This window comes from Monodon monoceros, unplaced genomic scaffold, assembly GCF_005190385.1.
Source record: "Monodon monoceros isolate NGI ecotype Baffin Bay Population unplaced genomic scaffold, NGI_Narwhal_1 Super_Scaffold_3, whole genome shotgun sequence".
Lineage (NCBI taxonomy): Eukaryota > Metazoa > Chordata > Mammalia > Artiodactyla > Monodontidae > Monodon > Monodon monoceros.
In genome coordinates, this window is record NW_021703780.1 from 37110698 (window position 1) to 37124280 (window position 13583).

Below are 13583 nucleotides of genomic sequence, written 5' to 3' on the forward strand. Positions count from 1 at the left end.
GCTAGGGTAGTCATAGGAGGAATAGGGGGGGAAGCAGATTCAAGAAATATTTAGGACATGAAATCATCAGAGCTCTGTAACTGACTGGATATGCAAGAATGAGAAAAAAGGGCTTCCCTGGTGGCGCAGTGGTTGAGAGTCTGCCTGCTAATGTGGGGGACACGGGTTTGAGCCCTGGTCTGGGAGGATCCCACATACCGCGGAGCAACTGGGCCCATGAGCCACAACTACCGAGCCTGCGCATCTGGAGCCTGTGCTCCGCAACAGGAGAGGCCGAGATAGTGAGAGGCCTGTGCACCGCAATGAGGAGTGGCTCCCGCTTGCCACAACTAGAGAAAGCCCTCGCACAGAAACGAAGACCCAACACAGCAAAAATAAATAAATTAATTAATAAACTCCTACCCCCAACATCTCCTTTAAAAAAAAAAATGAATGAGAAAAAAGAATTACGAACAAGTCTTAGCATTTCTGACTTAAGTGACCGGAAATGCTGGCAACTGAGAGAAAAGGGTGGCTGGGTATGGAAAGGAGTTAGTCAAACACTGAGTCTGAGGAGCTTAGGGATAGCAAAGATTGTCACTATACATAAATAACTATAACCCACTCCTCCTTGGTGAAAGGACCCATAAGGGTACTGGCCACCTGGGATACAGACTGTGTTTTCCAGGCTCACTTGCAGATGGGAATGGCCATAAGACTAAGTTCAGACAAGAGAGATTCAAAACCAAGTGTCATGTACTTGGGAAGTGTCCTTCAACAGAAGGAGTATGCCTTTCTTCCTTTCCCCCTCCATACTGGCTGGAATATAGATGTGATGGCTAGAGCACAAGCAGCTATCTTGGATCATGAGTACAAAAACACATGCTGAGAATGGCAGGACAACAGAGAGAGGAGGCTGGATCCCTGATACCATGGAGCCCCAGACTACTTACCTCCTGACTTTTCATGTGAGAGAAGTAAGCTTTTCTCTCTTGCTTAAGGTATTGGTTCCCTGTCAGTGCAGACAAGCTAATCCTAACTGGTCATTTATGACATATCTAAGTGTAAATGTCACGCAGGGAATACGAGTCAGAGGTATGGGAAAGACTTCCCTTCTGGGAGTTCTACTGCTGTCATGCTTCTAAGTAAAACCTGAAATGAAAATCCTGCTGTACTACTTCATGCAGAGGAGAAGGGGGAGAGTTATTTGACAGTGTTTCATTTTGTAACGAAAGAAATCACCAGGCACCACTCTTCTTCTGAAAACAGGACATGTCATGAGTCCCACTTTTCTATACAATCTCCTCATTTGCATCCTTAAACAGTTGCTGTTACGCAGCTTAATTTGGCGATGGCCACATCATCGATTACATTTGACCTTAATATGTTCCAAGCTAGATCAATAATGTCATCTAAGTCCAAAAGGTTTTGGAGATGAGAGTCTAAAGGCATTCCACCATCTCAGGGGTCACAGTCCAGAGACTGTATCTCCCCAGGGGTGACCCTCCAGCATTGTCACCTCTGGACCCAGACATAGCTGGCTTATCCACAGAGGACCCACTTCTATGTGAGCAGCTGGTTTCAGCGGATAAAGAGACTACTGGGGGGCTAAGCCAGCTACAGAAAAATCCTCTAGTAACTCAGAGGAGAGTCACTGGTTCTCCCCGTTTTCAACTATTTTACAACAAACATGACACAAAGCATGAAGCCAGCTCAGGTACCAATTTATAAAAGTAATAAAGAAGAGATAGGGGAGGAGATAGGAGAGAGGCCAAACAGTGTTCTGGTGGCATGTGGATCCCACAGCTCTACTAGGACACGTCCTCCACGCTACAGCTCAGTAAGATGGGGCAGTGGGCTAAGGCTGCCTGATGATACCTGCCTGGGATGATGAGGGCAACTGCCTGGCCTGTTCCATGGGTGAAGGATACCTGAGGCCTCCTGTGGTAGGCAGAGTCATATCAGAGAGGTCATAACAACACACCTCTCACAGTAGCTGCCTTACTAGGATATGGCACTATTAGAGAAGGGAAGAAAAGCAGCATTATTACTCAGACAAGAGAACTATTCTTGAAGGCCACAAACAATGTTGAATCTATGTTCAGGAAAGGCCTTGAGGCTGGAGGGAAGTCTGTATGCCTTGTTTCTTTGAAGCTTAATTTATACACAGCAACCGATGAACAGACAAATAAAATGTGGTATATTCATACAATGGAATACTTATTTGACCATGAAAAGGAATGAGCATTTTTATGAAATGTCCAGAAAAGGCAAATCCATAGAGACAGAGAGTAGATTAATGGTTGCCTAGGAATAGGGGGGGTGCGAGGGCTTGGGAGTGATGGCTAAGGGGTACAGGGTTCCTTTTTGGGCTGATGAAAATATTCTAAAACTGACTGTGCTTATGGTTACACAACTCTATAAATATACTAAAAACCATTGAATTGTACACTTTAAATGGGTGAATTGTATGGTATATGAATGCCATCTCAACAAAGCTGCTATCAAAAAAAGGAAAAATTACCCCACCAAACTAATTTGTAAATTTACTGCACCTCCAATAAAAATTCAGAAGGGTTCCCTACATCCTGCATTTGGCAAGTTGATTCTAAAGTTCACCTGGAAGAAGAGCCAAGACAATTTTTACAAAAGGATGATGAAAGAGACTGGCCCTGAAATAATAATAAAACACACTACAAAGGTCAAAAATCCAAGCTGTTGGTTGGTACATGCATAGAAATGGAGATAAAAGGAACAGAAGTAAGTAAACCATATAAATAAAGAAATTTATATTATATTATGAAAAGGGATTTCACATGAGTGAAGAAAGGATGTACTATTTATAAATAGTGTTGAAAAAATGAACTATCCAGTTGGAACAGTAACTTTAAATCTCAGCCCCCACTGTACAGGAAAATAAATTACTAATGGAATTTAAAAAGCTAAGTGTAAAATCAAAACCACAAGCATATTAGAAGAAAACATGGAAGAATATTCTTATAATATTGGGGTGGGGAAAGACTTCCTAAGCAATATACCGAATCTAAAAACCATAAAGGAGGAGGTATTTCCTTCATGTCCTTCTCACACTTTGCAATGACTTGTTTAATTTTTTGTGAGCCCCTTAATCCCTGCACTAGATGGGAGGCTCCGTAAGGGCAGGGCCCACATCTGTTATCTTAGTCACTCTATCCTCTGGCACATAGGAGGAGCTCAATAAATACCTGTCGAATGGACAGATTTGACCACATAAAAATTAGGAAGTGCTACATTAGGAGACACAATAAACAAATCTGAGAAGACAAATGATGGTCTGGGAGGAAAAAAAAGAATTAGCTTGAACTATATAAAATTCCCATGGAGGGATGTGTCAAAAATCGTTGAATATTAGCAATTTCATGTGGTTTGACCTAATATTTTTAACACATAGCAGATGAAAAATGAATATATCTAATCCACATAAAGCTCTTACAAAACAAGACCAACAGTCCAATAGAAAAAACTGGATAGGACTTCCCTGGTGGCGCAATGGTTAAAACTCCGCCTGCCAATGCAGGGGACATGGGTTTGATCCCTGGTCTGGGAAGACCCCACATGCCACAGAGCGACTAAGCCCGTGCACCACAACTACTGAGCCTGCACTCTAGAGCCCACGAGCTACAATTACTGAGCCCACGTGCCACAACTACCGAAGCCCACACGCCCTAGAGTCCAGGCGTGGCAACTGCTGAGCCCTGTGCTTCAACTACTGAAGTCTGTGCACCTAGAACCCGTGCTCCTCAACAAGAGAAGCCACCGCAATGAGAAGCCCACACACCGCAACGAAGAGTAGCCCCCGCTCGCCGCAACTAGAGAAAGCCCGCGTGCAGCAACAAAGACCCAACGAAGCCAAAAATAAATAAATAAATAAATAAAGTTATTTTTTAAAAAACGATAAAACTGGATAAAAGAATTTTTTTTCTTTTAAGCCTACAGCACCTGGTATTCCCAGGCGGTCTCCCATCCAGGTACTAACCGGGCCCAACCCTTCTTAGCTTCCGAGATCAGACGACATCGGACACATTCAGGGTGGTATGGCCATAGACTGGATAAAAGATCTGAACAAGCAGATGACAAAAGAAACAAATGCTAATAAACAAATGCTAATACACAAAAGAAAAGATAAACCACCTCACTGATGAGCAAGTGGAAATAAAAATTGAAACACAAACCATGGTTTATTTGCCAAACTGGTGAAACACAGACTAAAATACCCAGTTTTGCTAAGGATGTGAAGAGTGCACCCAAACATTAGTGGTTGGAGTATAAACTGCTGTAAACCTTTTTGCAGTGTAATTTTGGAGTGGTACCTATTTGGCATGCTTTTAGGACTAGTAATTTCCGTTCTATGGGCTCTCTTTCAGGGAAACATGTATTTTAACACGAATGCGTAAGAAAATATGTACAAGGATATTCATTGAAATGTTCTTTATAATAGCTAAAAATTGTAGATTATTTAAATGTCCTATTATAAAAGAATTGTTTACTATAGTAAAATTTGATGAAAGTAATTGCTGAAAGTGATGCGGTAGATCCATATGTCCAAACTTGGAAAGCTGGCCAGATATTTGTGAATGAAAACAAGCAAGATAGAGAAAAGTATGAATAAGTTCGATCCCAGTTTTCTGGATACAACAAAGAAAAATAATATATGCAGCTCTATCCACACACAGGAAAAGGACTGGAAAAATACACACCAAGAAGTCAATAGTAGTTATCTCTGGTGATGGGGGGGGGGTAGCAGTGAGGTAATAAAAATTCTATATTGTTTTTATTTTTTTAAATAAATTTATTTAATTATTTGTTTGTTTTTGGCTGCGTTGGGTCTTCGTTGCTGTGCGCGGGCTTTCTCTAGTTGCAGTGAGCGAGGGCTGCTCTTTGTTGTGGTGTGCGGGCTTCTCAGTGCAGTGGCTTCTCTTCGTTGCGGAGCACAGGCTCTAGGCACGCGGGCTTCAGTAATTGTGGCATGCGGGCTCAGTAGTTGTGGCTCATGGGCTCTAGAGCGCAGGCTCAGTAGTTGTGGCACACAGGCTTAGCTGCTCCGCAGCATGTGGGATCTTCCCAGGCCAGGGCTCGAACCCGTGTCCCCTGCATTGGCGGGTGGATTCTTAACCACTGCGCCACCGGGGAAGTCCTTGATTTTTTAAAATGAGTATGTACCTCTACTGTTTTGTTTTTTTTTTAAGAAAAGGAGCAATAAGAAATGTGCTGCCTGCTTTGGAGCAGGGAATGTAGAAGAGGGAGCCACTAAGTTGAGATACCACCAATCTCTAAGTTGGTGCTATCTCTAAGTTGAGATACCACCAATTCTTATAAAGAGCACAGGTATTTAGGTCAAAAGACCTAGGTTTGAGTTTGGGAAGCTCATTTAAAATAGGTTGATACATCTACCTTAAAGAGATATTGGGGGCTACTAAATGAAATCAGGTAAGTCAAAGTACTTTGCAAACGGTAAAGTGCTTTAAAAAATCAGGGTTATATTACTGGTTGGCCTGGCAAGTCCTAGTCTGAAAACTGGAAAAATAAGGGTTAAAGGTACAAACTCCTAAGGAAAAGGGACATGGATAGGAACTGATAGATTAAGAGAGACTTAAGAGACATATCAACCAATTAGTAGAATGTGTGGACCTGATTTGAACCCTGATTCAAACAAACTATTAAATATATTTATGGGAATCAAGAAAATTTGAATAGTGTTATATATTAGATTATATTAAGGACCTATTAAAACTTTTTAGATGTAATAATTGCATTACAGCTGTGAGTTTCTTTAATCTTTATCTTCAAAAGGTACATATGGAAATATTTATGGATGAAATTATATGGTGCTTGACATTGAGATTTGCTTACTCACAAAGGTGAGTGGGTGAAGAATGGACAGAGTTATGAAGTTGCGTGGCAGGTATATAAGGATTTATGGTATTATTTTTTCTACTTGTACATATGCTTGAAACTGAAAAGTTTCTGTAAAAAAAGAATGGGCCCCGCCTTCCTAGTTCTAGGAGGAGGTACCAAACACCCACCTGAAGTCTGCTGCAGAGGTGAAACTGAGTACAGCCTTGCCAAGAAAGGCTTCCTTGCTGAGGAGGGGCAGAGAAGCCCACGTTTCACTGTGTAAACGCTGTGGGTCAGCAATGGTTTCACTGGTCAGCAGGTGAGACTGACAAACCAAACACCCAGATCAGAATGCAGTCATATCTACCAAAGAAAGGCAGAGTGGACTTTCCTGGTGGTGCAGTGGTTAAGAATCTGCCTGCCAATGCAGGGGACACAGGTTTGAGCCCTGGTCTGGGAAGATCCCACATGTCGCAGAGCAACTAAGCCCGTGCGCCACAACTACTGAGCCTGCGCTCTAGAGCCCTCGAGCCACGACTACTGAAGCCCACACGCCTAGAGCCCGTGCTCCGCAACAAGAGAAGCCACCGCAATGAGAAGCCCGCGCACCACAACGAAAAGTAGCCCCTGCTCATTGCAACTAGAAAAAGCCCGTGCACAGCAACAAAGACCCAGTGCAGCCAAAAATAAATAAATAAATTTATTAAAAAACAAAAGAGAAAGGCACAGTGCTTGGTGGGGCTACTGGTAGCAATGGGACGGGCGCCTATAGAAGGTAAAGGAAAATGTGGTACAAAATATAAATGACAGCTAACAAGATAGTTAATATCCAATTAGAACTGCAGCTGCTAAGGATTTCCCTTAATTGGCATAAAACTGGCAATGCCAGCGTTCAGACCTCAAATGTAGATTAATGAATGGATTAATACCTTCCTAGGCTCATCCTTGAATACCATTTCAGAAAAGTACTACTGCAAGAATCAACCCCCAAATCCCAACAGACCAGCTGCATCGCTCTTTAATAAAGTTAAACCACACAGAATTAAGGTGCCTCTGAAAACTGATCTATTAATGTGAGGGGAAAATGAAAGTTCTCCAGCAAAAGCTTTATTTATATGCTTTTGCTTAGGGTCACTGGACAGAGTGGACAAGAGTGTGACCTTCCACCCTTACTCCCAGTTCTGCCCTGGCTGCTGTCACTTAAGGGGAACAAGGAATGGCATCATTAGGTTGCCTTACGTTTTGAGTAATGAAAAATAAAAAAGGCTGCCTCATGAAAGACCAAAACACCACGCCTTTGAGTCCCACCAGAAAACCTGAATGGGAAGGATGAAGTGAGACATTTCTTATGTCCTCCCCCTCCAAGGGGCTCCACTCCAGTCCCCTTCTCATTACCATCCTACCCCCTGCAATGGCTTTCTATGAAAAGAATAACCCACCACCCTCAGAGTCTGAAGAAGAGGGTTCTGGTCCTAGCCCTGCCACTAATAAGCAGGCAGGGAATCTCACAATCCATCTGTGAAATGAGGGGAGTAGACGGATAGTCTTCTAAAATCCTTTTCAATGTTCTTGTTCCCACATGAACTTCTCTTTGACTAAGAGAACAAAGCATCAGGCCATGACAGATAGGTTTTCCTATGAGTCTTGAAGCACAAGTGACTGAGGAAACCAAAAAAGTGGAGGATGCTCGATGCCTTTTAAGACTCTGCCTGATTTAGGCCTGGCTGGAACAGGTGGCTGCAGCTGTAAGAAAACCTAACTGCTGCCGTGACAGCGAATCACTCTGTTCAAAGTGACAAGAGCCCAGTGGGGTAAGAGGTGAAGAAAGAGGAGGAGAAACCAAGGTCCCAGAGCTCTCCTTGGCCCATTCCATTACCTCCAGTGTGAGCTGGATTCTGGCACCTTTCCCGCTCTATACGTCCACATCCTGCTCCTAAGATACAGCATGTGAACTGAAGTGTGAAGGCCTAATGTATAATCTAAAATTCCAGCTTTCACAGATGAGGGCCTGCATTTGAGACGAGTTCAAAATAATCCAAAAGGAACCTCAGTCAAACCATCAAACCATCTGTTTATGGCAGAACATAAATATATCAATTTGGTCATTCTTTGGCAAAGGTCTTCTTAGGTGAGATCTGTGACCATCTCGAGAGAGAAATTCCTGGCTGCTGCTGCAGCTGCTGTTAAAAGAGGTTTAGCTGTGTATTCTAAAGCCACCATCTTTTTTTCAGCAAGACGTGCCCACTGGCTGCACTCTTGGGAAAAACAAACAGACCACAGATAAGAAAGAGCAATAGCTTGTTCAACTTGGTACTCATGCCTCTTACCGACATATTCTGAGAGGAAGACGACAAAGAACGGAGTGACCAGGTCATTAATTCCTTGGACATACCCACTGGCAGGGTGTCGGATGGCCCAAATAAATAGAATTCTTTCGAAGATCTAGGAAAATGAGAAAAAAAGACGACATGATGTTAAATCACGGGGATATTCTCCCTCCCTCCATTTACCTACCTCACAATTTAACTCAGCGTTGCTACAGAATTTGTAGAAAAAATTTTAAAATACTGTGGACAAAGGCAGTCTACAAATATAAAAAGTTTCTAAGACACTAACTGTTTTTAAACAGGGGTAGGTGCTTCTTGCCCTTTCTCTTTTCAGTATTCAGCCAACGTGATATAAAATTGGGAAACGCAAAGGAGAGTGACACAAATGGCTTAGAAAAAGGTTTGCTGTGGATGTCATTAATTCAGGCCACCATGCTCATTTGTAGATGCTGTTTCTCTATTTCCAGGAGCAAGATATCAGAATATCTAAGTTCTGATACATTTTCTAAATCTCTTTCGGTCATTACAGGATTTAAAGAGGAAATGCCTTCTTTACCACACTCCCCTTTCTCCCTGCTGAGACGGAAGGAGATCTAGATCTGGATTTAGTTCTAACCCAGCTTGACTAGGAACCAGTGACAGACTCTAAATGCAGGAAGTCATTTCACATATCAGGATGCAACCCAGATGTTTACTGGGGACAGGAAGTCAAATAAATCAAATCCTATGGACTCCTCCAGCCAGGAACTTGAGAACAGAGAAGTCAGCCAGGGCCTCCATGGGGAAAGCCTCTGGGGTTAAGTACATTAGCCACAAGAGGCCAGAGGACTAGACTGGGGAGAAAGAAAAAATCTTTTTTTGGCCGCACTGCACAGCACGCAGGATCTTAATTCCCCAACCAGGGATCGAATCCGTGCCCCCTGAAGTGGAAGCACGGAGTCCTAACCACTGGACCACCAGGGATGTCCCTGAAAAGATCTTTATGGTCCTTTTACAGAGTCCGGCCCTGTCGCACTCTGTTACACTCCTCTCTGTTTTCACTATGCCCTTGGAGCTTTTCCCCTGTCTTCTCTCAGCTTGCTGACACTCATCCCCTGGCTTCATCCTGCTGACCACAACTCCTGGGCCCAATACATTCCTTAGACAGGCTTTGACTGGGCTGCCTCAGGTCTCTGAACCACACCAGAGGGATGACAGAGGTGGTAATGACTACATGCGGAGGGACAGGAGATTTGGGACCTCTACAGCACCTGGCTCTGCAGAGCCCAGAGTCAGTCAGCTCTGCGGGCAAATTGAAGAGGCCCTCTCGGAGGTCAGGTGCAAGGGAGAAAAAACCTCCCATGGGGAAAAGTAAAAAGGAAGTGGTCGTATGGTTTTGGAGTCGGTTAGCCAGTGTAGGAGAGACGTGGAGAATCTAGACACAATAAAGGATGTTTCCCAGCCCTTGTGTTGAGTCTGCCTTCCAGCTGGCAGAGACAGCCAAGAAATACTCCCACCATCAACACCCCTGCCCTCGCAGGCAGTGAGAGCAAAGCCCAGCCTGGAAGGAGCTGGCCTCTGCCTCCACTAGATGGGCCCACTTGCTCCCCGGGGCTGAGGGAAGGGTGTGGCATTCTCATTGGTGTTAGGCCCAACACTCCAATGGGACCCCTCTTACATTCTTTGCTGCTAAATACCCTCCTCCCTCCCTTGAAACTGTGGCTCAAGCTAGACCCACCAGGAAGATCTCAAGAGTTCCCTGCTCCACTCTGTCTCCTCACAACTCCTGTGGCCTGTGTCTGTCTGGATGTCTCTGTTAAAAGCTCTTCCAGATCAATCCTTCTGAAGGACTTATCAGGGCTTCTACTTCACACCATCAGCTCCTTGTGAATACACAAATCCCTGGTGACTGGCTTAAACAATGGCCAAGCGCAGGGAAGCTAACCATTCAGAATCAGGAGACCTGCAATAATCCCTCTCTAGTAAGGATGGGACAGTGCAGACACTGTACTCACACTGTACAAGCGAAAATGCCAAAGAGATGGAAATAGATGAGCACCAAGCCTGGTTACCAGGGGAGACCATGGAATCTTCCCTACAGAAAAAGCCTGGGACAATCTTGTCTACCTCTGAGACACCTCTTCTACTAGTGTGGGTAATTCTCACTTACTATAGTCAATTCTCAAGTATCTTTAGGTTTATAAAACGAGTTTTTCAATATTCAATGTTACTTAATTTATTCTGTTTATGATAACTACAGTCTGCTAGATGGAAAGGTGATTCAAGAAAAACTGGGAAGACTACAGTTTGAATTTCTTTCTCTGTAGGCAGGTTCCACTACTAGGAGAAGCCTTTTAAATAAACTACTTTCCCTGTCTCCAAATTTAAAGTAACCATGCACAGGTAAGAGAGAAGAATCGGAACATCTTCAAGTTAAAATGAGGAATAAGCAGGGCTGAGCCATGGGAAACTGAACGGGAGACACAAAGGGATCCCGGGCGGCTTTCAGCTTCCTTTGAGCTGACTCTTACAGGTAAAATAATGGTGTCACCCTCAAAATCTTCTTTATGCTAGTGGTAAGTTATGAGGGATCCCATCAGTAGACACATCTATATTTAAACGGAGTTATGAGTATAATCTAAAGTCAAACAGAAATTATTTTGAGCATTTTTTATCACGTTTTCTCTATTATGAGGATGAGTGAAAATATAATTCAAAGAGCACTTACATCCAGTATCCTAGCTACTATGAAGCTGCAAAGGAAATCCCTAATCTTGAGGAGTTTATATCAATACCTACTGCTTGGTCAAAAGATTAACAGTCCCACTGAAACCTTTCATGTGCTTTGCCAACTTGTTAGGTCTCAACATATCACTACTAATTGACTTCTGGGTAGGTATCCGAAAGAATCTAAAACAGGGACTCAGATATTTGCACACCCACGTTCACAGCAGCATTACTCACAATACCCCAAAGGTGGAAGCAACTCAAGTGTCCACTGACAGATGGCAGATCAACAATATGTCTTATACAAATATAATGGAATATCATTCAGTCTTAAAAAGGAAGGAAGGGGGGCTTCCCTGGTGGCGCAGTGGTTGAGAGTCCGCCTGCCGATGCAGGGGACACGGGTTCGTGCCCCGGTCCGGGAAGATCCCACATGCCACAGAGCGGCTGGGCCCGTGAGCCACGGCCGCTGAGCCTGCGCGTCCGGAGCCTGTGCTCCGCAACGGGAGAGGCCACAACAGTGAGAGGCCCGCGTACCGCAAAAAAAAAAAAAAAAGGGAAGAAAGGGGACTTCCCTGGTGGTCCAGTGGTTAAGACTCTGTGCTTCCTATGCAGGGGGCACAGGTTCGATCCCTGGTTGGGGAACTAGGATCCCACATGCCGCGCGGTGCGGCCAAGAAAATAAATAAATAAAAATAAAAAGGAAGGAAATTCTGACACATGCTACAACATGGATGAACCTTGAAGATATTATGCTAAGTGAAACAAGCCAGTCACAAAAGGACAAATACTGTATGATCCCACTTATTTGAGGTACCTGGAATAGTCAAATTCATAGACACAGAAAGTTGCTGGGGGATGGAAAGTTATTGTTTCATGTGTACAGAGCTTCAGTTTGGGAAGATGAAAAAAAGTTGTAGAGATGGATTGTGGTAATGGTTGAACAACAATATGAGTGTACTTAATGTCACTGAACTGTACACTTAAAAATGGTTAAAATGGTAAATTTTGTTACGTATGTTTTCTACACACACACACACACACACACACACCGCTACCAGCTAGATAAAGCAGAGCAAACACAGGACTAGGAATTCTAGGGTGTAGTTTCTGTCTTCATTCTGTCACCAGGTAGACTCAAGATGCTAGGCAAGTCCCTCAGCCTCTCAAAGTGCTACTCAGCCCACAGGCTTGTTATGAGGATTGAATGAGAATGCATAAGAAAGTGCTCTGAAAGGACCAAAGCTCCATATGGGAACACAAGGTACTATCACGATTAGCCTTAAACCTGCCCATGCCTGGAGGGAGGGCTAAGCACACATCCACACAGATGGTGCCACAGAAGGATGGGGGGAGGAGGACTGAGAATGTTGAGCACTTCCCTCACCTCCTGTACAAGTGGTTGCTGGAACAATGGAATGAGAGGATTCGTCCTTGGAATGTCGATGTGAATCTGAAAAAGAGAAGCCGTATCCAAAAACACAAATGCCAGTTGTTCTTTTGAGAAGTCATTTTCTTAGGAACCGGAAATCAAGGGAGTAAGAGTGAGAGCACAATTTATCTTTAGGAAGAATTGACTGACATACAAAAATAGTCTAGTTAAACCTACCTACCTGTGCATCTGGAATACGTTCCCGTGACAGCAATAGCTTTTTGAACAGTGAGGAAACCTTCCCAAATAAACCACTTACACCAAACAGCAATAGGCTTCACAACTTAAGAGAATCACCCGCTTTTTTCCTGTTGTCTGGAATCTGTTTTACTCTGGGCTGCTACTTATTTAACAGGTATGATCAAAATGTGTATGTCTCTTTCAGATTCTTACTCAACAGTTCCCAAGAAGTAAAAGAGCTCTGAAAGCTGCAAAAACATGCCAGGATAGAGAACTAGAGGGAGCTGGCCTTTAATAGCTGACACTGAAAGTTCTGACTTCTGTTACCAAAGAAGTCATGATGATTGGTTTTGGCTTCGGGACTTCCCAAATGTCTAACAGTCCTAAGGACTGTGTCAATAGCCGCAGAGGCTACTTCAATTCTTGGAGCTTGTTGTAGGCAGTTGCCTCCCCCAGTATTTTCCCCTCTGCAACCACGAGACTCCCCTTCACACCCTCCACCTTTCTGCAGGCTGTGGGGACCACTATGCGCAATGATAGAACACTCCCTGCTAAGGCTGCTGATGGCTACGGCTCCTGCAGACAGAAAAACATGGTTGCTAAAGAGGCACTGCAGCTGCCAGAAGGACACACTGATGTCACAGTCCAGAGGGATGGACCACAGAGTGAACTCATCTTTCAGCTTGTGTCCCATAACCCTTACTACTCTCTGTGTGGTCTGTGGACCAGCAGCAGGTGGCATCACCTGGGAGCTCATTAGAAGTGAAGGTCTCACCCCAGGCCTCCTGAATTAGAATCTGCATTTTACCATAATCCCTAGTTGGGATTTTATCATAATCCTAGATGATGTGTACGCACATTAAAGTCAGAGAAGCACTGCCACTGACCAGGACCCCCCAGAATCTATCTATTTAAAATGGCTAAGATAAGAGCTACTGAATTAGAAAGAAGGGAAGTAGTTCTGGGAATAAATTTAATTCCTAACCAGCACACTGTAGCCTGAAGACTTGGAAAACTCGCACCCCAAGAGCACTTCCAGGAGCCACACCTTAAGATTATGACTAGTGAGCAAAAGGGCAGCAGGC

The 13583-nt window shown here is 43.9% G+C and overlaps 1 protein-coding gene and 1 non-coding gene across 3 annotated transcripts in view; both read right to left on the reverse strand.

The window, feature by feature from the left end:
* TBC1D22B (TBC1 domain family member 22B) overlaps window positions 1–13583 on the reverse strand; it is a 64033-nt gene that overhangs the window by 24987 nt on the left and 25463 nt on the right. For both annotated transcript variants that reach the window (XR_003796787.1, XM_029243767.1), the window contains exons 7-8: window positions 12274–12339; window positions 8181–8295 (exon numbers count right to left, since the gene is read on the reverse strand). Coding sequence is in view for 1 of the 2 variants with exons in the window: in XM_029243767.1 (XP_029099600.1) it covers window positions 8181–8295; window positions 12274–12339 (181 nt within the window). In the remaining variant the exon portion in view is untranslated. The remainder of the gene's footprint in view (window positions 1–8180; window positions 8296–12273; window positions 12340–13583) is intronic.
* LOC114908163 lies at window positions 3946–4064 on the reverse strand. Its single transcript, XR_003796860.1, has one exon. It is a non-coding gene; the product is annotated as a 5S ribosomal RNA (ribosomal RNA).